The sequence below is a fragment of the Simochromis diagramma genome, unplaced genomic scaffold (assembly GCF_900408965.1).
Source record: "Simochromis diagramma unplaced genomic scaffold, fSimDia1.1 OVJJ01000822.1, whole genome shotgun sequence".
NCBI classification, from domain to species: domain Eukaryota; kingdom Metazoa; phylum Chordata; class Actinopteri; order Cichliformes; family Cichlidae; genus Simochromis; species Simochromis diagramma.
Window position 1 is genome coordinate 9533213 of NW_024387520.1, and position 26474 is coordinate 9559686.

The 26474-nt window shown below is 41.6% G+C and overlaps 1 protein-coding gene and 1 long non-coding RNA gene across 17 annotated transcripts in view; one reads left to right on the plus strand and one right to left on the minus strand.

The window, feature by feature from the left end:
* Positions 1-26474, plus strand: part of cacna1ba (calcium channel, voltage-dependent, N type, alpha 1B subunit, a) — a 332183-nt gene that overhangs the window by 243275 nt on the left and 62434 nt on the right. For all 16 annotated transcript variants that reach the window (XM_040019432.1, XM_040019434.1, XM_040019438.1 and 13 more), the window contains 5 exons: positions 15665-15815; positions 18722-18849; positions 19112-19208; positions 24653-24758; positions 25000-25107. In XM_040019432.1, coding sequence (XP_039875366.1) covers positions 15665-15815; positions 18722-18849; positions 19112-19208; positions 24653-24758; positions 25000-25107 — 590 coding nt within the window. The remainder of the gene's footprint in view (positions 1-15664; positions 15816-18721; positions 18850-19111; positions 19209-24652; positions 24759-24999; positions 25108-26474) is intronic.
* Positions 22568-23184, minus strand: LOC120726112. Its single transcript, XR_005694278.1, has 2 exons — positions 22910-23184; positions 22568-22742 (listed from the first exon to the last, which is right to left on the minus strand). It is a non-coding gene; the product is annotated as an uncharacterized LOC120726112 (long non-coding RNA).

The following is a 26474-nucleotide window of genomic DNA, read 5'->3' on the forward strand; positions in this document are numbered from 1 at the left end:
GTATGTGTATATGCATGTAGGTTAGTATGGTTAATGCATTTTCTGTTTGTGTGTGTTTTATGTACCTCTCTCATCACGTTTTCATTATTCTCATCACTGCTTAAACAACACACATCTCTCTCTCTCTCTCTTTTTTTTTTTTTTGTGAACCCTCCTTTCTTCAAAACAGAAAGTGGGATTACAGTTGTTTCAGGCTGAGAAACACCAAACACTCTTCATGTTATCATTCATATTTCATCCACACAACTATTTTTTTCTTTTGTGTCCATGGGGCAGGTGACCTGCAGAATCATGTCTGCCCCAGCTGGGTACCTTTTCACACACACCATGACGTCAGACACATTCACATTCACTTCTGCTTTGTGCACAATTTCACTTAATTCTTCAACGATCTACACACTACGTGCTGCCCAATAAATACTTTGCAGTGTATTTCATCCCCTTTCAAGGCAGACTTACTCAGTTTATTCTCCATTACAAGACAACAATCAGCCACACTCAAACAGACCACGCCTGGTCTGCACACGCACACACACAAAATAGGCCTATCGCTTGCATCTGCACGCACAGCTCTCATGGACCTGCGTCCTGAACGCACAGTCCAACACACTCCCATGCTCGCATGAAACTGCGCAGCTACGGAGCCGTTTCTTTTCTTTAGTAGCCTGCGACCTTCCCGCACGGCTGGCGCACTCCCGTACCTGCGAGAAACCGCACGGTCACGTAGCCGCTCTCTATTGTTTTAGGTTCATGGGAAACCGTGCAACTAGCGCTCCCCCGGACTCGCGTCTGCACGCACAGTCTCGGTGACGCATAAGGCCTTTTCTACTCACTGTTTGTGTTGTTTTCGTTCATCAGAAAAGTCTCTGGATCCCGTCAATCGCCATCCAACCCGAGGGGAGTTCAGACACAAACTGTCTGGCCTGGCGACAAAGTTAAGCACCAGGGCTTTCGTCAGGCGTTCCAGACGCTGGCTGCTAGCGGACTGCGGCGGCATCATCTCCCTCTCCTCGGTGGATGCGATGTGTTGGGTTCCGGCTCAGAAGGACCAAATAATAATAATAATAATAATAATGCATTTTATTTGAGGGTGCCTTTCAGAAACCCAAGGTCACCTTACAAAAAACAAAATTAATAAAAGGAACAGTAGTCATAAAATACATAAAATAAGTTAAAATGACAAAACAGAGCTTGACAACAGATAAAATCAGCATTAAAGCGAATAAGCCAGTTTAAACAGATGTGCAGCATGGGGAGTAAGGAAGGGATGGAGTCGGTTAATATTACGTAAATGGAAGTAAGCAGACCGGGTTATGTAATTAATGTGAGACTGGAATGAAAGAGTATTATCAAGTATGACACCCAAACTCTTAACCTGAGGGGAGGGAAGGGTAAGATAATTTTCAATGTTAATGGAAAAACTGTGGGATTTGGTTAAGATAGATGGTGTACCAGCTAGTGATGGGATTTCCGGCTCTTTTTAGAGATCCGGCTCTTTCGGTTCGGCTCACTAAAAAGAGCCGGCTCTCTCGGCTCCGAACCGGCTCTTCAGGTTGTTTTGTTGCTTTAATTAATTTATTATTAACAATAATATAAAATTATACACAAAAGGAATTACTAACGTAAAAAAAAGTGGTTTTATTTATATATGTTTATATATAAATATATGCGGTGGCCCCTAGAGACAAAACACGTACAAACTCCAAAACATATTTCTAGCATGAACTGAACTTCCAAAGCAGAGCTACTAGATCACTTAAATTACACAATTGAAAGCATGTGTGTATTGTTTGTGTATTTATACACAGGCACTCATATATATTCAAATAATTTAAAAAAAAAAGTTCATTTACCTGTTACTACCACACACCAATTCCGGTCGTTGGTACTTGCTGGCTTGTGTAGCCACAGGATAACAAAAGCTCAACACTGCGCCTAACATCCTGGAGCACTTCTGTTGTCTTTTGTACGTGTTTTAAGTTTTTATGTGCTTCAGAGTTTTTACGTGCTTCGGAGTTTGTTCGTGTTTTTACGTGTTTTGGAGTTTGTACATGCTTCAGAGTTCGTACGTGATTTGAAGTTTGTATGTGCTTTGTCTCTAGGGGCCACCGTAAATATACTTTTATTTATTCACTCCACATAAAATGTAATAAATCATATAATACAAAAATCAACTATTCACATTTCAACTTTCAATTTCAACTAAATTTTCAGCTTTTTCCTTTTACAAATTTAAAGTGAAAACAACACAAAACACTGCAAACCACAACACAATTAAATATAAATTATAATATGAAAACAAAAAGAAGATGCATATTCTCTGTCATATGGGCCCACATGAATAAACTTTCTGAATCCTTTATCATCTGCAACCGAAAATAGTTGTGGATGATTACTATACCTTTCTAATGTGACGTTGTTGTCCCTGGCTCTCTTTCTCTCTCTCTCCCTCTGGCTCTGTTCCTGTGCTACTGAGTGTAACTACTGCCCCTCCCCCCTCTGCCCAGCGTAAAGCACAAGGCTTGCGTGCAGAGTGAAGCGGAAAAAAAAGTGCGAGAGAGAGAGGGTGAGAGAAAGCGGAAAAAAAAAAACCCCACGTGATGGCTCGCGATAAGGAGTCGGCTCGCATCGTTCACGTCAAAGACCCGGCTCTAAGAGCCATTTCGTTCGCGAACGACTCATCACTAGTAACAACAAGTAAAACTTCAGTTTTATTACTGTTAAGTTTGGGAAAATTGGAGGAGAACCAGGATCTAATCTCAATAAGACAGTTTGAGAGGGAGGTAGGTGGGAGAGATGAATTGGGTTTAGAAGAAAGGTAGAGCTGGGTGTCATCGGCATAACAGTGAAAATTTATATTATATTTTCGGAATATATAACCAAGAGGGAGCATATAAATAATGAATAAAAGAGGCCCTAATACTGAACCCTGAGGCACACCAGCAGAAACAGGATAGAGAGTTGAAGAATTATTTAACTCCCAGCTCCACCTGGAGCCTGTATCCTGGAAGACAAATCTGTTAAATCAAACTTCACATTTGCAACCAACTGTAGCCCATAAGAGTAATAAAGTATAGTATAGTGTGTGTGTATATATATATATATATATATTGTCTGTTTTCTGCTGAATCCTCTACATGCACTCTTAGAAAAAACAAACATTAGCAACACACAGGGTCAGTCCTGGTGGTCAGCCCATACGGAAAAGAAATAGTAAAAACTTATATGTGATTACTCATGAAAGTGGCCACTTTCATGAGTAAATCATATAAGGCTTACATGATTTACTCATGAAAGTGGCCACTTTCGCATTACTTTCATACATTGTTTTAGTAAGTATCCAAAACATACAAGTTTCATTATATAATTTTTCAAGGGATCTTATACTGTATCTGTTTTCACACTTATATGCTTTTCATACAAGTTTTACACAAGACAGATACAAACTTTATAAGATTTATATATATCTTTTCCATATGGGAGGCGTAGGTCGACAGGTTCCAGAGGTGCTGTAAAAGGTCATAAAGTTAACCCTGGTGCTATAAAAAGAGTGACACTGGTTTCAACACAGTATATGTCTCACACTATATTCACTTCTTCACTGTAGTATTCAACATTTTCCCAAGAACACAATGTAATAGCATAATCAACATATAGCCTGTAAACACAGTTCCATTCACAAATAAACCCAGTAATCCTGTAGTAGAAAAAACATTAATCAGTTGTGTGTCCTGCTGTAACTCACATAATCAAACACATGATTAACCCTCTGCTGTAGAAAAGAAATTTAAATGTTAGCGCTGCGCAGGTGTATGCACACTTTCTCACAGTAACTTCTGTGAGCAACACAAACCCATGAATAACACACCCCTGGTAGATTCACAAACACAGAAAGTGGCATTTAAAAGTTAAATCGGTACGGCAAAGCTCATGCAACCTAGGATGCTGCTGTCATCTTTCTGCTCCTGTAAAAAGAAATACACATAGATTCGTCCACCCTTTTGTCATGTCTAGGTGGAGGTTAACCTTAAGTAGTGGTCAAGTCAGTCAAGTCTTGTGAGCTTTTGTCAGCTTACCATTTCATTTCATTTGTTAACCCCTTGCAGCAGCTTGCTGGAAATGCATATCCATTCATCCAATCAAGATGATGGATCTTCTCTTTCTAATGCCATTTGCCCATAGTGCTGCTGGACCTCTCTGCTCAGGACTCTGGTATTGTCTCTTGGACTGCTGCATGTTGATGTTCATGCTTGTGCTTCTGGAACTGCACTCCGTGTCTTCAAGGAGAGATTAGCTTCCCTGGAGCTTGCTTGTTCAGGATGAGGACGGGAAGCTGCAAAACAATTCAGCCAAAAATTCTGGCTGGGTGTTTCTATTTTTTTTTGTTTCTAATGATTTTAACCTATAATTTTCTTCCGACTGCTGGCCGTGGAGAATTGATCCAGGTCTGTTCCCCACCTGTAATCGACAGACTGAGAGACTTTCATTATTCACTGTGACTGCATATGTTTTCATCACTCCTAAAGCAAACACATCTCCGCTTATTTTGTTTTGAACTCTACTGACTTTAAACCCCAAAAATGACATTTTTATTTGTTCTGAACTGCAAACACAAAAAATCTTCTTGATGTTGTTATTAATTATTTTCATCCACAACACTACAAACTATGTTTTCTTTTGTGTCCAACAGGGGAAGAAGGAGACCTGTAGTATCACTTCCCCCAATTTCCCACTCCCACACTTTTTATTTTCTTTGTTTTCATCATTTTCTTTCTCTTTCTTTTTTTACCTCATTGTTTTACACCCACACATTAATCTGTTAACTCACTCCTCCAAATTCTCCATTCATCCTTGAGTACTTGATCACCTTTAAATGTCACTGTTAATTTGATCAATTTATTTATCATTACCTTAACACTAATCCACTGTTTAGTTTCATACATTCGCTTATCCTTTTCAGGGTCGCGTGGGGCGCTGGAGCCTATCCCAGCTGTCATAGGGCGAGAGGCGGGGTATTGGGGCGACTGTGGCTCAGGTGGTTGGGAAGCGTATCTGTAACCACCAGTGTGTGAATGCGAGAGTGAATGAATAGTGGCATTGTAAAGCGCTTTGGGTGCCTTGAAAAGTGCTATATAAATCCAATCCATTATTATTATTACACCCTGGACAAGTCGTCAGTCTGTTGCAGGGCTAACACACAGGGACAGACGACCATTCGCACTCACATTCACACCTAGTGGCAATTTGGATTATCCAATTAACCTATTCCCACAAGCTGCATGTCTTTGGACGGTGGGAGGAAGCCAGAGTACCCGGAGAGAACCCACGCAAAGAACATGCAAACTTCACACAGAAAGACCCCGGCCTGATGGTGGAATTGAACTCAGGACCTTCTTGCTGTGCGGCAACAGTGCTAACCACCTTGCCACCGTGCTGCCTAGTTTTCTTTATTTATTTTAGTTCACTTTCTCCTATTTGATCACTTTGATTTCTTGACTATTATTATTTCACAGAAAATCAACTAATGTACTTTTTCTCCCTTTTTGTCATCAAGGAATTCACACACACACTCACAGGCTGGTCACTCGCCCCCACCTTTCTCTCTCTCTCTCTCTCTCTCTCTCTCTCTCTCTCTCACACACACACCTTTTACTCCTCCTTTGTTCCACCTGTGAACCCGCCCCTCGAGGCTGGCTCACACACACCTCATGCTTCTCGCAGTCCCATTCAAACTTTCTGCGTTCCTCTGCTGATTCAGGACAACGCCCTGATCAGCACGCAGAGCAGATGCCGTCCACTCACACTTCACAAAACTAGGACAATTAGGCTCACAATCTTCGGATCGCGCCACATTTGCCTCACGAATTATTCAAACTGCGCCACGGACTTTATAACGCGGTTTCTCTTCCCCAGAAAAAAATAAAACCAAATTCAACCCCCCAATTGAATTCACAGTTTGCAACCCTCCTGCCGCGATTTCTACACACCACAAACACACACTTTTAGACACAAATTCTTTTTGTTACTTTAATTGACTCCCGTACTTCGGACAAGACACAGACTCTAACTGCGCTATCACACACACAGTCTACACACACTGCAATCAGTGGGCTGAGCCAAGCAGTCATACTCTCACTAACGAAGCAACTTGCCCCCACTCTCATGCAGGTTATCAACCGCAACTAGGATCCAACACCTAGCTTTAGTTATTTAAGGCATCCCCGGTGCCTAGGTAACCACCCTGGATCTCCTGCCCTCACAGGTCCTACCCCCGTGTCCGAGAATAGGTGGAGCAACCAAGCCCGTGTCACACACGTGTCCCTCAGCCGGCATCGAGGCCTTAAATCCCGCTTTCTAACTAATAGTAACACACGTTTCCTGCTTTAACGCACGGGGACGGGTCACAACACTTTTTTTCTAATAACTAAGACGGATCACACACCGCCGCGGATGAAACACTGATTCTACTAATCCGTAACAAACGTCTCCTGCTTTAACGCACTGAGATTTTCTTACGACGCGCTAAACATCAACCTGAAGTTCTTAGCAAAAGTCTCTTGCTTTAGTCGTGCTGGGACGGACCCTAGCCGCCTCTTTATTCTACTGAGTGAATTTACACTACGATACGTTCAACTTAGCGAACAGATAATTTAGGCTTTAAACAATATGCACGGTTCGTAAATAAATGGGTTGTGCTTACCTTTTAATCATGTGAGCTAGCTCTCTGTTCGCCTCGTTTCACGATCTTAGCTCTGCCAATTCATCCTCTCTGGGCCTCGAGCGAATCCCCAGGTTTCACAGCACTAAAACTGTTGCGAAATCAGTTTCACCCTGGTTCTTTTTATTCCTCGGGCATCCAGAGATGGCACCGGAACTCAGTAGTCATTTCACAAAACCCTTATTCATCTTTATTCATCTTCATTTAAGCATGCATCTTCTAGAAGGGGAGATGTACAAGGCCGGTGTCCCTCTGCAGATCTTCACTGCTTTGTCTGTGAAACACAGTTTTGTAGAAGTGACCCCATCATAAAACTCCCATGGTGTGCTGCAAACTCTGTATCTGTGTGTATGCACGAGCATGTGAGTGCCTGTGTGTGCGTGTACCCGTATGTCTATGTGAGTGCACGTGAGTGAGTGTGCGAGTGTAACAGTTTAAGCACTGTGTGTGTGTGTTTCTGCGTACGTGACTTCCTGCTGGTCATAAAAGTAATCTCCTAAACTACAAGCTTCATTCCGTATCAAGCTTCATTCCGTAGTCGGTATTCGTAGCCAGCCTCGTTAATGATCTCCCTGAGGGGATTCAGGCCTATGCATAACAGCAGTGGGGTAGATACGGCACTTGATGGCGACTTGTGCTATCAGCTTGAAGTTGGCCTCTATTGTTTTTTGCCACACCCCCATGAGTCCCTGATGAAGGCTCTTCAGGTCCTGTTGATCTTGTACAGTTCTAGGCATTCCAGGATCCAGGTGTGGGATATTGAATCATAGGCCTTCTTGTAGTCAATCCAGGTGCACAGGTTGGTCAGCCTAGTCTTGCAGTCTCGGGCGACTGCTCTGTCTGCAAATAGCTGGTGTTTTGCTCCTCTGATATTCTTGCTATGATGTCTGACAGGAGCTTCCATGTGGTACTGTTATTCAAGATTCAAGATTTTTATTTGCCATTTGCACACAGGACCAACAGTCCATACACATTGGAATTCTTGTGCATAGCTCTCCAGGTCAAATTATTTTTTACAAAGTAAAAACAAATCAACTAAAAAAGAGAATAGAAATAAAGCAAAGAATGGAGCAATCATTGTATTTACTATATACAAAACACACTGTACAGAGAGGGTGGTAATACACTTCTTAGCACTGAACATATAATATTGCACATTTTCACAAATCTGTTTCACAGATCTGTTTCAGTGAGTATATTGCACATTAATCAGTGATTTATCCCATTGTATATTGAAATGAGGTGAGGTAGTGCTGTGTTATTTTAAGTGTTCAGTGTTTTTTTATGTTATGCCATCAGTCTGACTGTTGTATTCAATTCAATTCAATTTTATTTATATAGCGCCAAATCACAACATAAGTCGCCTCAAGGCGCTTCATTGTATGTTGAGTGTTATGTTGAATATTCAGTGTTTGTGTTTTGCCATCAGTCTGACAGTTGCGGGGAAAAAGCTGTTGAAAAACCTTGTTCTGTGTGTGATGATGCTCTCAGCTCTGTTGTGTCTAAGGATGTATATACACTTTTTGTGTCTGAGCAGAGGGTGAACTAGATGGTGTGGGTCCCTGGTAATTCTCTCTGCTCTTTTTCAGCAGCGTTGTGTGTACAGAGAGTCCATGGAAGGAAGTTTTGTTCCTATGATCCTCTCCGCAGACTTTATGACTCTTTACTGTTATAGGACTTGTCCCTTCTGGGGGTCCTTGGGGATCAGGACTGTCTGGCCTTCATTTAGCCATTCTGGATGTCTCTCATCAACTAGCAGCTGGTTCATTTGTACTGCCAGATGCTCGTGGAGTGCAGTCAGCTTCTTCAGCCAGTAGGCATGAACCATGCCAGGGCCTGGTGCTGTCCAACTCTTCATACTGGAGACCCTTTCTTGGATATCTGCCACTGTGATGGTTACTGAACCCTGTTCAGGGAGGTCTCTGTGGTCTGCTCTTTGATCCACTATCCGCTGAGTATTGCTGTTATGGATGGCGTCCTTCTCCCATATGTCCTTCCAGTATTGCTCGGTTTCCAGCCTTGGTGGTGCTGTTCTTATATTATTCCCTTGCCACTGAGAGTACACCCTGGCTGGTTCTGTGGAGAAAAGCTGGTTTATTCTCCTGCCTTCAATCTATTTGGTGTACATCTTCAAGCGGCTGGCCAAGGCTGTGAGTCGTTTCTTGGCAGTTTCCAAGGCCTCAGGTATGGACAGCTTGCTGTACTTCTTAGGCACCTTCTTCATTGCACATTTCTGCACCTCTGATAGTTGGCTAACCTCCCTCCATGCTATCTTGATCTTGGTCTCTAGTCTCCTTCTCCATGGTCTGTACTGCTTCTTGTAGCTGTTCAGCTTGTAGCCAAGCATCTAACTGATCACCGTTGCCGTGGTGTAGATCAGTTGGTTAGCCTTGGTAGTTGAGGTAGGTAAGCACTTGAGGTAGGTAAGGTTGAGGTAGGCTGTATTCACAACATCTAGTAGATCTAGGTTACTTCACGTAGGGTACCTCACGTAGTCTTGGTAACCGGCTACGGAGGATCCAGGTTTCAAACTTCACCATGATTCTAGTCGTGTCCAAATTCATGGGCTGCATCCTCCTGAGGACCCCGCCTTTGCGGTCTACGTGGGCCAGGTCCTCAGTAGGTTGGGTAGACCGGAAGTAAACGATTGTGAAATTGGACGGTCTAGCCTTCTGATTAGCGTCACCGCTGTCTCGATGGAGTTTAATAAACTCGGCCGTCTGCTCCTTGCTATCTAAAATATAACAGGGCACTGGCGTAAATTCTCGACCGTCTCACACTTCTGTTTAATCAGTTTTCTGTTTGATGTTTATTCAGCTGTGTGAAAACCACCCAGGGCATTTATAAAGTTTTATTTTATCTAATCTAATCTAATAACTTTAATCTCAGCTAAACCAATTTACTCACGATCAAATAAAACACTGAAAAAAGCCAAAAAATAACATTTTAGGTTATCTAAGTGACTTATATATTACATTTAACCTGAGTAGCGAAAGTCCGCGGTGATCTGAAAATGGTGTGCCGGGAGTTGTGCCGCTCTCAGCGGCTCCAGTGACCCTCGAGCTACCGGCTACTTATCGAGCTGGTGGGTAACAGATGTCTCCGAAAACGTCAGAGCACTTTTGCAAATATGCGATGTCTTGATAAACCGAGCAGATATTTGAAGTTTACACAGCTACATTCTCGCCTGAAAATATGCTAAAACTGTATTTTGTGACCCAGAAAGAGTAATAAGAGTAATATTAAAAACTTAGTAGCGGCCGCCATTGTTGAAAACTGGAATTGGCTGGGCCACGCTATGAATTCTGGGATATGGTGGGCCACGAAGGACACACCCGACCCATTCTTCAAATTCGGGGAAAAGGAGGACGCATTTGTCGGCATTTGTCGGAGGAGTCTACGAATTTGGACAGTCTTTGTCGTAGGGCTGAAGCGAAATTGAGATCTCGACGGGTACACACCGGCTCACTCCTTGGCGGCCGCTTATCGGGGCCTGGAGCCTGGGGCTCGCTCGGGCCACTTCGGAGGTGGGGTGCCCCCGGCCTCTCGGCCTGGGGCTCGGTCACTCAGGCACAGCTGGCTGCCGGCGGAGCTCACGGGCGCGTCACTGCAACTCCCCCTGGCTTCTGCTCGGTGGCTGCTGAGTGAGCCCTCATCTGGGACTCTCCTCAGCTCTTACTGGGACAGTGGCGCGGCTGCCCCTCTGTTGGTCTTCCTTGGTCTCTTGTGTTCTGGGGGCCTCTGGATGTCTGGAGTTTTGATCTCCTCCATACCTGCTTCATACCCTGGAGGACGGGGCAGTGGCTCCCCACACTCCCTAGCAGATCGTTACATGGAGAAACCTTTGGAATACAAGCATGCTGATCCACACAGGTATGCACACAAGTAGGGATGGGTATCGTTTAGGTTTTATCCGATACCGGTGCCAAATTGGTACTTTTGAAACGGTGCCGGTGCTCAAACGGTGCTCAAACCGGTGCTTAAAGAATGGAGAACACAAAATTGGTCCAAAAACCTCTCATGTTCAGCTGTTTTTTGTAAAAATATAACAATGTTAGCCTTTTCTGCAGCTATGGGGCATATATGGTATCACTCTTGGCTGGAAGCAGTGCTTAAACAATGGAAAAAACACAAACTTTGTCCAAAAACCTCTCATGTTTAACTGTTTTCCACTTTTTCTTTGGTCATTTTAGCCTTTTTGGCCAGGGTGAAGGGAGTATCTGCCATCAAACAAGAAGACAGCCGCATGTAGCTGTGATGATGTTTGCTAGTTCACCTTACATGCATTAATGTAATAACGTGGTTAGCCTACTCAACGTAAATTAGCTACTCACGCAGAGAAGAACGGCTGCTGCTGCCACCATCATCCATCATCATTTCTGCTACACTGGCAGGGCTAGGGGCCAGGACTCTCCTCTTCGTGTTTTTGGGGGATGTTGCATAACAGGCAACCCACCGGCAGTAGATGTGCTCGGTGTGAGGTCTCGCAGCAAGCTATCAAATACGGCGCATTTCTGGGCTTTTAAAAAAACACGCTACGCGTCGCCAGGTGTTTCATCGGATTTGAGGTGTTACCTCCTTTGACAGTATCACAGTATCAGCTTAAAGCACTTGTTGCAGGCTGCTGAGTTTGCATATTTTGCTATGAAGTACAGCCAGACTTTTGACCGCTTCGCCTTGGACATTTTTAATCTGTAGCTCTGCTCTAACAGAACGTACGTATCTGGCCCCGCCTACTATCCTCGGAAACGTAAAATGATTGGCTAGAATCTAAAGTGTATCACAGCTCAGGAAAAAAAAGCACCGAAATAAAGCACCGAAATGTGCGCTGCTTTTCGGTCTGGTTACTACCGTTTATGTCAGAACCGGTGCCACCATGGCACCGGACACCGGTACCATCCCTACACACAAGTAGGGATGGTACACACAAGACTACAGCTTTCTTGGCTGCTGCCTCAAAGCACATTGTGCGCTGTCTATCTTGCGTGCTGCACAATATTGTTTATTATTTAGTATCTACTGATATCTACTGCTAGCTAGTTTATTGTGATGGTGCTGTTTTTTTTATTATGTTGCTCTTTGTTGTTTGCTTTCTCTTCTGTTTTTTTTCTCCATACAGGTGACCCAGGTGTTTTGTTTGTTTTTTGTTTTTTTTTTTCTTTCTTCCCCCCCTTCTCACCGTCTCTTCTCCCCTTTGGTTTTCTTTCTTTGAGTGTCTTCATAGTTTTATTTTTGAGATATACCAATTTTTATATACTGCAGGAAAAACGAAAAAACAATCCTATGATGCAAATTTGCAAAGAAAACAGCATGTGCATCAAAATAAACTATTTCCAGCAGTGCAATTCGAGTTCTAAGCATCCCAGAAACTATTCAGAAAAGTCAAACATGACTTATAAAAACACCAGTATAGGTTTTTAAGGCCTACAAGTAAAAAACTACATTTTCCGCGAAAATGACGTCACTTCCGGTTTCGGGCAGGAAATGGCAGACATGCGATAGTTCACGCTGACGCCTGTTTCACTGTGGGAAGTGTTACGAACAGCTGATCGGATAGGCAAAGCGTGTTTCTGGAATATTATGTTTTTGTTCCTGCAAGCGCTTTTTATGCAATTTTTGCAAAGCTTTATGTGGAAGGAAACCGTGACCTAGGACAAGCTGATGGCATAAGATGTAAGTACAACTCTGGTTTCATATGCGAAAAAAATATTGCGCTAGCTTACACGGTTCAGGTTCTACAGGGATTTAAAAATAGTTACACAAAACGGAGCGTGCTGCTCTGACCGGCTCTAACAATAACAATGTATTGAATAATGACTTTAAAAAAATAATATAAAATAGTGTGCAACACCACTGAAGTTTTTTTTTACCTCTCTTTTCAACCAATGGCAGTCACTCTCCTCTCCAAATAACTTCTGCTTAGCTTTCCGAGCTTCCCTCAGGTCCTCTTAATCAGCGGTCTCCAACCTTTTTTGCGCCACGGACCGGTTTATGCCCGACAATATTTTCACGGACCGGCCTTTAAGGTGTCGCGGATAAATGCAACAAAATAAAACTAGTACCGGTACCGAAAAAAAGAAGATTTATTCATAACACACATGAAAAGACCCAGGAAAACCGAGTTAACAATCAAAACGATAACAAAATAATGCTGAAAACCGATAAAAACCCTGAAAACCATACATTTCACACCTGAGCCTCAACTCTCGCGGCCCGGTACCAAACGACTCACGGACCGGTACCGGTCCAAGGCCCGGGGGTTGGGGACCGCTGCTCTTAATTGTTGTGACCCGTGTTCGAAATGCAGAGAGGTGCGCTGGATTTGCCACACGGAGCAGCGCGAGAGTAAAGCATGAGGGAGGGGCTAATAATCGGCTCAGTCATTTTTAATGATCGTTGAAAGCCCAGATCGTAATCGTGATTAAAATTCAATTAATTGAGCAGCCCTACTTTGTCGCGTCGCTGTGACGTAATCGGTCTACAAATGCGTCCTCAGGAGGATGCAGCCCATGAATTTGGACACGATCTCTATCTCTCAGGTCAGTTCCTCTCATACACCATGGGCCTCTTAGCTGCATTTTTGATCAGCGCTCTCCTTGTTCGTCCTGTGAGTTTAGGTGGACAGCCTTATCTTGGTAGGCTTACAGTTGTGCCATGCCATACTCCTTCCGCTTCCGAATGATCGGTTGAACAGTGCTCCGTGAGATGTTCAAGGCTTGGGAAATGATTTTGTAGCCAAAGCCTGCTTTAAATTTCTCAATAACTTTATACCTGACCTGTCTGGTGTGTTCTTTGGACTTCATGGTGTTGTTGCTCCCAATTTTCTCTTAGACAACTTCTGAGGCCGTCACAGAGCAGCTGTATTTGTACTGACATTAGATTACATGTCAGTTAGTTCTCTCCCATCTCAAGACCTTCACGGCCCCCCTCCTGGATCCCCTACAGTTTGCATATAGAGCCAACAGGTCTGTAGACGACGCCATCAACATGGCCCTACACTTCATCCTTCAGCATCTGGACTCCCCAGGAACCTACGCCAGGATCCTGTTTGTGGACTTCAGCTCTGCCTTCAACACCATCCTTCCAGACCATCTCCGAGGCAAGCTTTCCCAGATGAATGTGCCTGATCCCATCTGCCGGTGGATCACTGACTTCCTGACGGACAGGAAGCAGCATGTGAGGCTGGGAAAGAATGTCTCGGACTCCCGGACCATCAGCACCGGCTCCCCTCAGGGCTGTGTTCTTTCTCCTCTGCTCTTCTCCCTGTACACCAACTGCTGCACCTCCACCCACCAGTCTGTCAAGCTAATCAAGTTTGCAGATGACACCACCGTTATTGGACTCATCTCGGACGGGGATGAGTCTGTCTACAGGAGGGAGGTTGAACGTCTGGTGTCCTGGTGCAGCCACAACAACCTGGTGCTGAATGCCCAGAAGACAGTGGAGATTATTGTGGACTTCAGGAAGCACACAGCCCCACTCCCCCCCATCATCCTGACTGACACCCCCATCACCTCTGTGGACTCATTCCGCTTCCTGGGTACCACCATCACCCAGGACCTGAAGTGGGAGCCCACCATCACCTCCGTCATCAAGAAAGCCCAGCAGAGGATGTACTTCCTGAGGCAGCTGAAGAAATTCAACCTGCCAACACGGACGATGATGCAGTTCTACACTGCTATCATCGAGTCCATCCTCACCTCCTCCATCACCGTGTGGTACGCTGGAGCCACTATCAGGGACAAACAGAGACTGCAGCGTGTTGTGCGCTCTGCTGAGAAGGTGATTGGCTGCAGACTCCCATCCCTGCAGGACCTGTACACCTCCAGGACATTGCGGCGTGCAGCTCGGATCTCAGCTGACCCTTCTCACCCTGGACACAGTCTGTTTGACCTGCTCCCCTCAGGCAGGAGGCTCCGGTCCATTCGCACCAGAACCTCTCGCCATAAGAACAGTTTCTTCCCCTCTGCTGTTGGACACATGAACAATAACCATATGACTGTCCCCGCCACTATCACATGACCCTACGCTGTGTCACTGCATCATTCCATGTTTGGCACTGATCACCACCTGCACTAATGTATATATCTTTCTACATAGCACTCTTAATTCTTATTCCCATGTATATATCTCATGTATATCTCATGCACATATCTTTCTACGTAGCACTTTTAATTCTTATTCTTATTTTTATATCTTTATGACACTATGTTTGCACTGAAGCACCGCAGCAATTTCCTAATGTTGTAAACCTGCTCAACATTTGGCAATAAACCCCTTTCTGATTCTGATTCTGATTCTGATTACACATAGGTAGACTCTATTTAGTCATTAGCACTCATCAGGCAATGTCTATGGGCAACTGACTACACTCAGACCAAAGGGGGCTGAATAATTACGCACACCCCACTTTGCAGTTATTTATTTGTAAAAAATGTTTGGAATCATGTATGATTTTCGTTCCACTTCTCACGTGTACACCACTTTGTATTGGTCTTTCACGTGGAATTCCAATAAAATTGATTCATGTTTGTGGCTGTAATGTGACAAAATGTGGGAAAGTTCAAGGGGGCCGAATACTTTTGCAAGCCACTGTGTGTTTGTGTGTGTGTGTGTGTGTGTGTGTGTATGTGTGTATATATATATATATATATATATATCGCGCTTTAATAAGAAACACACTGTACTTTTTCTGCAAGACATATTAGCATCAGACTGATCTTCCTTCACCGAAAATAGTCAAAAATCAACCATGTTATTTTAAGTCAAGTCAAGTTAAAATTTGTTTTTCAATAGCACATGTAAAAGATTAGTGTACATCAAAGTGCTTCACAATAAATTTTAAGTTTGTTGAAGCTGAATTGGGGTGATGCACAGTGTTGTCAATGACTTTATTCTAACCATTTCTGTTTCTCTCTTTCCTCTTCTCTCTCTATAATGGATCAGGAGTGCAACTGGAGAGGCTTGGCATGAGATCATGTTATCATGCTTGAGTCACCGTACATGTGATGAGCGATCAGGGACCCACGGAAAAGAGTGTGGCAGCGATTTTGCCTATTTCTACTTTGTCTCTTTCATTTTTCTCTGCTCTTTCCTGGTCAGTACTGAAGCCTAAATGTCGCCATTGCAGCTGACACATTTGATTGTTTAACTATTGGCCAAAGAGTTTAACTAACTCTTACTTCTGCTTTTTTATAATATTTACGTCTAAATTGCTGATCACAACACAGAGTAAATATAAAACTTACTGTAAAACCTCGCAGCTGCCCATCTTTAAGCCACCTAGTCAGAAATACACATGTGCTAGTTAGTCATCACACATATATTTGGGACAGAGTAATGATCATTACTGGTCATTTCCTCAAATTTTTAATGAATGAATAAATCAACACTTGTTAATGAGTTTTTGTTAGTACAGGATTTTTGCTCCCTGAGAAGATACACATCCAGTATTCCAGCTGTTTAATTTTTTACATACATGCCAGATCCAGTATGTGTAATCAATACATGATACTTAAAAATGTGTGTTTTCAAGCCACTTAAAAATACAAAATACAGCATATATTTTTAAAGTAGCAACAGTTATATTGCTAAAATATAATATTGACCCTCCTAGGACCTGGCGTCCTCATATGTGGACATCACATTTAGGGTTATTTAGACCAACATATACTCAATTTTGCTCTACAAGGGCCTGATATCTACTTACGAGAACATTATACTGCTACTGTTATACTGAAATTTTAAACGAATATCCTCATATGTGGCTCTCATTTTTCTTAGAAAAAAAATCTGGTAAAAAAAAAAATCTGGTAATTCTTTGTTTTTACATTAATCGGGTCCTAATCAGCCCAAATATCAAAGAGAAATTAAAAATGCATGCTGTGGAAGAGTTCAGGTCTTAGGAGGTTAAGATGTATGTCCTCTGTGTTTTTAGCATTATAAACTTCATTATAAACTGCTGTTCCATTTGTAATAAAACATTAAGACAGCATAAAAACAATGAAAGTGAAAAGTCATAATCAAAATATAAGAAAAGGTTCTTAAAAAATGGAAACAAGAATAAATCAGAATCCACAGAATGCATAGAGGTGGCATTAAAGTTATTGAATTAAAAACAGTCGAAACAACGGTATTAAGCTTTTTTTGAAGCAGTTTTTAAATGTAGATAAATATATTCTAAAGGGAACTGTGGGCATGTTTACACATGTTTGCAATTACAATTAAGTGTTTTTGTTTGCTTAACATCGATAATACTGTGAAGAACTATAGGAAGTGCAGAATTATTAGGCAAGTTGTATTTTTGAGGAATAATTTTATTATTGAACAACAACCATGTTCTCAATGAACCCAAAAAACTCATTAATATCAAAGCTGAATGTTTTTGGAAGTAGTTTTTAGTTTGTTTTTAGTTTTAGCTATTTTAGGGGGATATCTGTGTGTGCAGGTGACTATTACTGTGCATAATTATTAGGCAACTTAACAAAAAACAAATATATACCCATTTCAATTATTTATTTTTACCAGTGAAACCAATATAACATCTCCACATTCACAAATATACATTTCTGACATTCAAAAACAAAACAAAAACAAATCAGCGACCAATATAGCCACCTTTCTTTGCAAGGACACTCAAAAGCCTGCCATCCATGGATTCTGTCAGTGTTTTGATCTGTTCACCATCGACATTGCGTGCAGCAGCAACCACAGCCTCCCAGACACTGTTCAGAGAGGTGTACTGTTTTCCCTCCTTGTAAATCTCACATTTGATGATGGACCACAGGTTCTCAATGGGGTTCAGATCAGGTGAACAAGGTGGCCATGTCATTAGTTTTTCTTCTTTTATACCCTTTCTTGCCAGCCACGCTGTGGAGTACTTGGACGCGTGTGATGGAGCATTGTCCTGCATGAAAATCATGTTTTGCTTGAAGGATGCAGACTTCTTCCTGTACCACTGCTTGAAGAAGGTGTCTTCCAGAAACTGGCAGTAGGACTGGGAGTTGAGCTTGACTCCATCCTCAACCCGAAAAGGCCCCACAAGCTCATCTTTGATGATACCAGCCCAAACCAGTACTCCACCTCCACCTTGCTGGCGTCTGAGTCGGACTGGAGCTCTCTGCCCTTTACCAATCCAGCCACGGGCCCATCCATCTGGCCCATCAAGACTCACTCTCATTTCATCAGTCCATAGAACCTTAGAAAAACCAGTCTTGAGATATTTCTTGGCCCAGTCTTGACGTTTCAGCTTGTGTGTCTTGTTCAGTGGTGGTCGTCTTTCAGCCTTTCTTACCTTGGCCATGTCTCTGAGTATTGCACACCTTGTGCTTTTGGGCACTCCAGTGATGTTGCAGCTCTGAAATATGGCCAAACTGGTGGCAAGTGGCATCTTGGCAGCTGCACGCTTGACTTTTCTCAGTTCATGGGCAGTTATTTTGCGCCTTGGTTTTTCCACACGCTTCTTGCGACCCTGTTGACTATTTTGAATGAAACGCTTGATTGTTCGATGATCACGCTTCAGAAGCTTTGCAATTTTGAGACTGCTGCATCCCTTTGCAAGATATCTCACTATTTTTGACTTTTCTGAGCCTGTCAAGTCCTTCTTTTGACCCATTTTGCCAAAGGAAAGGAAGTTGCCTAATAATTATGCACACCTGATATAGGGTGTTGATGTCATTAGACCACACCCCTTCTCATTACAGAGATGCACATCACCTAATATGCTTAATTGGTAGTAGGCTTTCAAGCCTATACAGCTTGGAGTAAGACAACATGCATGAAGAGGATGATGTGGACAAAATACTCATTTGCCTAATAATTCTGCACTCCCTGTATTTCAACATGTTTACATCAGTATCTTGTCTAGTTAGATAACATTTTATCTGTGAAATCCTAGAATTTAGTGTTAGCTTTTATTAGAATATCATAAAACATAAAAATACATGTCTGTTATTTTTAATATTTCAAAACAACAGGTCTAACTACCTTATGTCTGTCTTCTAGATGCTGAACCTGTTTGTGGCTGTCATAATGGATAACTTTGAGTATCTGACCAGAGACTCGTCCATCCTGGGGCCTCATCACCTCGATGAGTTTATCCGGGTTTGGGCTGAGTACGACCCAGCTGCGTGGTATGTTCAAGCCTTCATCTGGCCCCAGAGAACAGAATACACAGTAAAGTGAAGGAAAAAACTCTCTAGCCTTACTCCTCTCTCCCCTGTTTGTGACTACGGTGACTGAACAAGGCCTCATTCCTGTACCTTGTTGTTTGCAGTCAGCCCTCTGATAATTATTGGGGATTTTGTTTTTTTGTTTATTGTTTTGTTTTGTTTTGTTTTATTTTGGAAGCTGTCCTGAACGGTTGTTTATTTATGTGCTTGTTCTTTTCCGCAGCGGACGGATTTCCTATAAGGATATGTACAATTTGTTACGCATTATCTCACCCCCCCTTGGCTTAGGGAAGAACTGCCCTAATAGGGTAGCATACAAGGTTTGCAAATACCAGACATTTTCGTCACTAGGGTGCTTTGTGTACCTCTATGCCAAGAGAATTTTAACTGAATGGCTGTGCACCAATGAAATCGCCTTTACACTAGCACTTGCCCCTTCAAACTGTCTGGCTTTGATGATCCTGGAGTGGAAACAAAGTTTTCAAAGCTGCGGCACTATTCCAACATGCTGCCTGCCATAAGACTTTCTTCTGTCTGTAATGTTTTAACTGCAGACTGCAATTTACTCTACAAACTGAGCCTTCAAAAGTCTTAAATTCAATTCAGTTATGGCAAATCAAAATCAGCAAGAACAATGTGATCTTTTTTGTACATGTCTGCCTCGTGAAAGTTAGGCTCTGAGCAACCACAGCAGATTTCAGGCTGGCATTGAAACCTTTGTCTCCGTACACCCTGGTTGTAGTACCAGTGAGATGTCTGCAAGCATGCTGTGGCAGACATCCCCATTATACTGCTCTCATCTCTCTTCCCTTTCATCAGCATCCTGTGTGGGTCTGAACATTGTCCCATTTTTCTCCCCTCCTCCCCTGACTCACTCTTTACCATTCCATGTTTCCTCTCAGGAATCCTGAGCTCCATAGCGATGCATCCATCCCTGCGCCCTGACACAGTGGCCGAGGATGGCATATACCTTCCATCTCACTCAAGGAAATCTATTAACAACAGATTTCTGTTTTTCCTTTCCATTATTCTGCTGTTTTGTTGATTTCTTTTTATTTATTTTCCCCTTCTCTAACTTCCCATCCATCTCTGTTTGCATTCTATTTATGTTTTGATTTCCTACCCTGTGAAGTGGCCGTATCAAGTACCTCGATATGTATCAGATGCTGCTCCACATGTCCCCACCCTTAGGTTTGGGAAAGAAATGTCCGCCAAGAGTCGCCTACAAGGTAGACCCTCCTCTTCCGCCACTTTCTTCCCCCTTCTCAACAATCTTTTTTCCATTGGCGTGAACTCAAGCCAATGTCTTTGCTCTGCACTATTCCCACATTTCTTTGTTTTGCTAGTGCTCTGATATTTTGAGTGTAAGTCACTCATCTTTTCTGTCTTACGGTTTTGCTAATAGTATCTGCTGCTTTGGGTTAATACCCATCCCTAATTATAAGAACATAGCCCTTAATAAAGAATGCTTGATTAAGATATATAATGTATATGGAGGGAAATTACTCCGTTGCATCACTATTTCCTTTCAGTGGTATACCCTAGTTTGGGTTTTATTTTGTGGAGCAGTGAGTTTTGCGTGCGTGCGTGCGTGCGTGTGCGTATGTGTGTGCAATTATGTATGTCCAGGTGTGTGTGTGTGTGTGGGGGTATGTCTAGCTTCTGCTGCTTTTCTGTGGAAGAAATGTTTTGTATATGTGCTTTTGACTCTGTGGTTCTGTCTGTACTGCCCATTTTTTTTCTCTCATTTTTCTGTCATATCATCTCAGTCTGTTCACTGTGTGGAAATATCTGTTGTGTGCATGTGTCTGTGTGTGTTTGTTTCTTTCTTTTTGTGTTAGAATATTAGAGGTGCTAAACCTTGATTTAACCTCTACACTATTTCTAGCTGATCACATTATCTTTATCCGGATAGCCAATCTAAATAATGAAATTTGCATGTTAACACAGGGGCAAATGCAAACAGTGTAGTCATATACAGTGACTAAGTTACATTTGAGGAAATCTTTACACTGTGGTCAACTTGTTTATAAGGTTTAAAGACATTGAACAGGAATTTCCAGCAGGATTTCTGTATTGATTACTCAATTACTCAAACTTTTTAATCTTCACCAATGTCACAATTATTACCAAAGACAGTCTGAGTAAACTAATAACAGAAAAGGCACATAACAGAGTGGGACTCATGTTGGAGCAAAATGACCATAAAAAAATTCTGAGATATTTTTTTTTTTTTACACATTTCAATAATTTTTTCCTGTATTTGTTAGTAAATTGGCGATCCTCGCCCCACCTTTACTCCTAAAGGACCTTTCTTGGATGCTGCTTTTGTACCAAATCATAATTACAATCACCTGTTGATATCACCTGTTTCAAATCACATCATTATTTAGCCAATTTACCTTATTACTAGCCCTAAATTGCTCCTGTCCCAACCTTTTTTGGAATGTGTTGCAGGTCTGAGTGACAGGTAAGGATGTATATTTACAAATGAAATGAAACTGACCAACCAAAACGTAAAATATTTTGTGTTCATATTGTCTGCAATGAAATACAAGTCAAAGTCAATTTAGAAATCACTACTTTCTTTTTTTATTTTCTGTTTTCCTATTTTATTCCAGTTAAAACTCACCTCAGGTAGATATGCAAAAATGGACAAAATGTAGTGTGCCATTTACAAATGTTACATTACATTCATAATGGTTGTACAGTACTAGGCAAAGGTTGTAGGCACTTTAAAGAGTCTGGAATCTTTTATGCTCTACAATAACTCTAAAAGGTTACAGTTTGTATTTGTCAGAATAATGAGCCAGGCAGCCAGCACAGTTGAATTCAGTGAAGCTTTGTTAGTTACTTCTCGCTCCAATTATAAGAGCGTGCAAATGCATAACCATGTAAACAAAAAATGAAATTAACATCTCTCACCACTTACCACTTACCTTGTTGTGTGAATGCCTCACAGGCATTCACACTATTGAGATCCTGTTTCTCTTTATTCTTTATTTTTATTTTTCTAGTTGCTTCCGTACTTTTTTTGCCGCTTAACTAGTCCCCCAGTTTTTATGCCATTATCACCATTCAAATTTTTACAGTTTCTGTCAGCTCTGCTCTTTCCAGCTCCCATTGAAGTGAATGGCACACATCCCAGAAAATGCTCTAAGTGGCATGTTTTTGAAGCTTAACTACTTCCACATACTTTCACCTAGAACCACCATTCCACCTTTAAACTATTCTCCTGTCCTTCTGCTACTATTGTCTAATTCAGCTTTTCCATAAGTTCTACCGTTTCCCTTAAATTAATTTTTAACTTTTGTATGAATTATGAGGATTTGCATGGGTTGCTATCGTTGATATGGACTTAGAGTTAGAGTTAGAAATCTGTCCTCTCAGTTTTCAAACTCTGGAAATGAAGCCGTGTCTTCTCTGGTCATATCTCCGCGATGGAGGTACAAAGACCTATGTACCTCTGTCACAGTGAAAGTACACCAAAGTCTGCTGATTCACCCAGTACAAGAATTATGCCTCTATCCCACCTACGTTCTGAGTTACACAACGTTTTGTAACACCAAAAAACAGCATTTTTCGCCTCTCACCGCGATCTAATTCTGACTGCTCATCACTCTGTTTTCTGAGCCCCCCGCCCCTGTTCCAGGTGGCACAATTGGTTATGACACGGGTCTGCAGCCCAAACGTCTTGGGTTCAATTCCACCTTGTTCCACAGGTTTTTTTTTTCACTACAAATTAATACACTATCACAGTCCTGCAATTTATATTGCTAATTTATTACAATTCTGCAACGTTTTATGATTTTGGTTGTTCTGCCTCTTTTCAGCTGAAAGTTCAGCGTTTTCACCTCTTATCAGCACAAATCTCAGCCTCTTCTGCTTTTTTTTTTTTTTTGTATCAGAATTTTCAGCTTTTTCACCTTTTTTCAGTTACGTGAGAACCAGTTTGGCTCAATGAGTAGCTGAAAAAATTTCAGCCTCTTCTGCTCTTTCAGAAGAATTTTAGCTTTTTCACCTCTTTTCAGCACTATTTCAGCATTTTCACCTGTTTCTAGCATACAGTTCTGCTTCTTCACCTCTTTTCACAACAATTCAGCTTCTTCGGCCCCCTGCATATTTTTTCTCTCATCATATCTCTCGTTGACACAAGAACTGCTATGGTTCAGTGAGATGAACAGCTGCTGTGAGATCTGTTGGTGCAGGTTTGAATGCTACTTGTGGCTGTTAGCACACTTCTGCTCTGCTTGAATGCACTCTGCTTTAGTGACACTGTTCAGTGTACCCTTTTAAATAAAGCAGTTTTCAGCAAACAGTTCAGCTTCTACACAGTGTTTTCAACAGATAGTTCTCCTTATTCTGCTGTTTTCAGATTCCACTACAAGGCATTCACACAGCATTTTCGCAGGAAATGCAACTTTTTCTAGTTTTTAACTGTTTGCCACTTTTCTGGATGGATGGACCTTTTGCGCATTAATATACCGTTTCTTTAATGATACACTGGAATGCTTTTTTTTTCAAGATTCTTCAAAACTTGAAAATGCTCTGCCTTTAGATTTAGGTTTATGCTTTTTTTTAGCTTGTAAGCTTTGCCTTTGAGACCAGCTCTGCAATAAAAAGGGGACGCGGAGATAGTGAAACAATTTTAACACTCCCTGGATTGTACTTATACCTACTACCTCAAAAAGTTTGTTATGCCTAAAAATAAATGTAAAAAAAACTCATGTTATAATTAGCCATAAAAAATTACAGCTCTATTAACTGCTAAATGCAAGAAGGATTGAACATGACCTAATGTGCTGAAAAGCATTGGAGCGGCTCTGCTGAACAAATACCATTTTCAAATGGTTATTTTTCTGCAAAAAATATTTATTTCATTGCATAAAAGACAAAAGATATGTTGCTACAGGTAAATCTTTAATAGGTCAATGACTTCTGTTATTGTTAGAGTGGTTTGAGTTAAGGATTTTTTCTTTCCAGCTGATTGTGCAGCCTATGATTGTGTGTGTACATTTGCTAAAGTGAGTGTGTGGCCATGTGTAAAAAGGCCTGAGTGTGTGTATATGTTTGGCCCTCAGTTCTCCATCCCCGTTTCATTCTGACTCTGGTCTTCTTATTCTCTGCACTGCCACTGATAGCACATGTAGGTGAATGCTTTTTGTGTTCAGGGGAGCTCAACTCTTACAGCAACAATCCCATAGCATCCTTTATGCAAATAGTGGTTCCATTAATGCTGTATGAACCAAGTCTTCCTGCTAAGTCTGATCAAGCTTGGTGGAATTAACTCTTTGATGCTAGTATCCACTGTACATGTAGAGCATACTCAGCTTCTCAACTCCAAACTGATGATTGCTGCGATGGCAACCACAGAGTCGAGCTCCTGCGACTGTTGAAGCACCTTCATGGTTATGTGTTACATGCCTTCTCTCGCCTTTTTTTCGGTCAATGTCAGTCTTGCACCAGTGCCCTTTGACTTGCAACATAGTGCATACTGTAGCTAGTAGCAGTGTATGTCAATGTCTAGTTTGTCTCCTGTATATTCTCGTAGAGAAGGCTTTTTGTGTGCTGAAATATATCTCTGGAGCATTTCATCAATCTAGAGAAACTTGCACATAATAAACCAAATTTAGCAAAGAACCTGAATCATTTGAGGGGATAGGATCACTTCAGCACACAGACTGATTTCTCTGGGTGAAATTTATGTTTTTATTAAACAGTTTGTTATGATCAGTGACCTAATGTCTCTTTGTCTAACCCTCAGCGCCTCGTCAAAATGAATATGCCTATTGCTGATGACAACACAGTTCACTTTACCTCCACTCTGATGGCACTGATTCGCACAGCACTGGAGATCAAGTTGGCGTCAGGTTAGAGGCACATAATTATACACTGATAACACTGTGTAGACCCAAAATGGTCTAAGTAATCTTCAATGTTAACCCTAATCCTAACCTTATCTTTGGAGCAAAGCAAAAAGGACAGTTGTGGGGGGAAAAATAAATAGTTTTTGATGTGTGTCAGTTAGAATTATTATGTTAAGGTTAAGGTTATCACTATTATGACAAGAGGTTGAGTCTCTTTTAATCTCTCTTGATTTTGTACTTGTAGGAATGGTAGCCCAGCGATTATGTGATGCAGAGTTAAAAAAGGAATTGTCCACAGTGTGGCCCAACCTTTCCCAAAAGACCATGGACCTGTTGGTCACGCCACATAAACGTAAGCAAATTATCAGAATTTTAATTTTCTATTCATCTATAGATGACATACATAAAAAAGTAGTCTTTTTCTTTTTTTAAAATTGTGGCACTTAGAGTTGATGCTAAAGAGAAAATTAATTAATAATTAATAATTAATTGACTTTTAATTGAACATTATAGTACCATTCCCAGACTCTGGTGTCCTTTCATAATACTATATTCATATTATATTCATAATACTCTTTAGTACACTATAGTATTAATACTCTGACTAGCAATTTTATATGATGGATCATGCAGAAAAAATAGAATTGGGCTGAAAGGTCTATTACATTGTTAAGTATTCAGGTTGTGTGTCGTGTTTTTAAAAAGTAACTAAGTAATAAAGTAACTAATTACTTTTGAAAATAAGTAATTAGTGAATTAACAACATTTATTTGTTGGTGAAGTAATCAGTAATTAGTAATTTTTTTTCAAGCAATTTGACCAACACTGGTCATCATGACTTTAAAAATTTCTGACCCAAGGTGCAGACAGTGACTACAATCAAGTATAGGTTTAATTAAAAAAGGCAACGGGCAAACAAGGCTTAGGAGTAGGTACCAATTAGCAGGTGGAGATCTGTGGTGAGTGGCAGGTTTTCAGTGGAGAGTGGGCAGGTAGGCAATTTGCAGTTAAGTCAATGAATCCATAGGAAGTGGTGGGCTATGAGAGTGACAAAGGCTTATAACCAGCTGTGAACTACTGACTCCTCAAGGGAAGAGAGGATGGTTTAATTAAAAAAGGCAACGGGCAAACAAGGCTTAGGAGTAGGTACCAATTAGCAGGTGGAGATCTGTGGTGAGTGGCAGGTTTTCAGTGGAGAGTGGGCAGGTAGGCAATTTGCAGTTAAGTCAATGAATCCATAGGAAGTGGTGGGCTATGAGAGTGACAAAGGCTTATAACCAGCTGTGAACTACTGACTCCTCAAGGGAAGAGAGGATGGCTTTCCAAGGGATGGAGGACAGACTTCAGCTGGTCCACAGCTGGTCCTTAAATATACTGCCATAAAAAGTAGATGCACAGCAGCTGTGAAAGCTTTTTCACCCAAAAAGTATCCCTAAACCACCCTATAGTGTGAGTTACTGTGTGCATGTGGCCATCCAAGACTTAACTTTACAGTTGATTTTGTTGCCACCTTTGCCAAGATGTGATCACTAGATACTGCAACTACAAAAAGGCATTTTGACTCAGAGGTAATTGTTCTGCTTTTCTTTTTTTTTAGTTACTTACTGTAAATTAACAAACTTGTTCACCATAAGAATTCCCTTTTCTTTAAACCATTAGGGAGACATGCAGTGCACAGAGATGCATTGAAATAAGAAGGAATGAGTCAGTTACTACTTC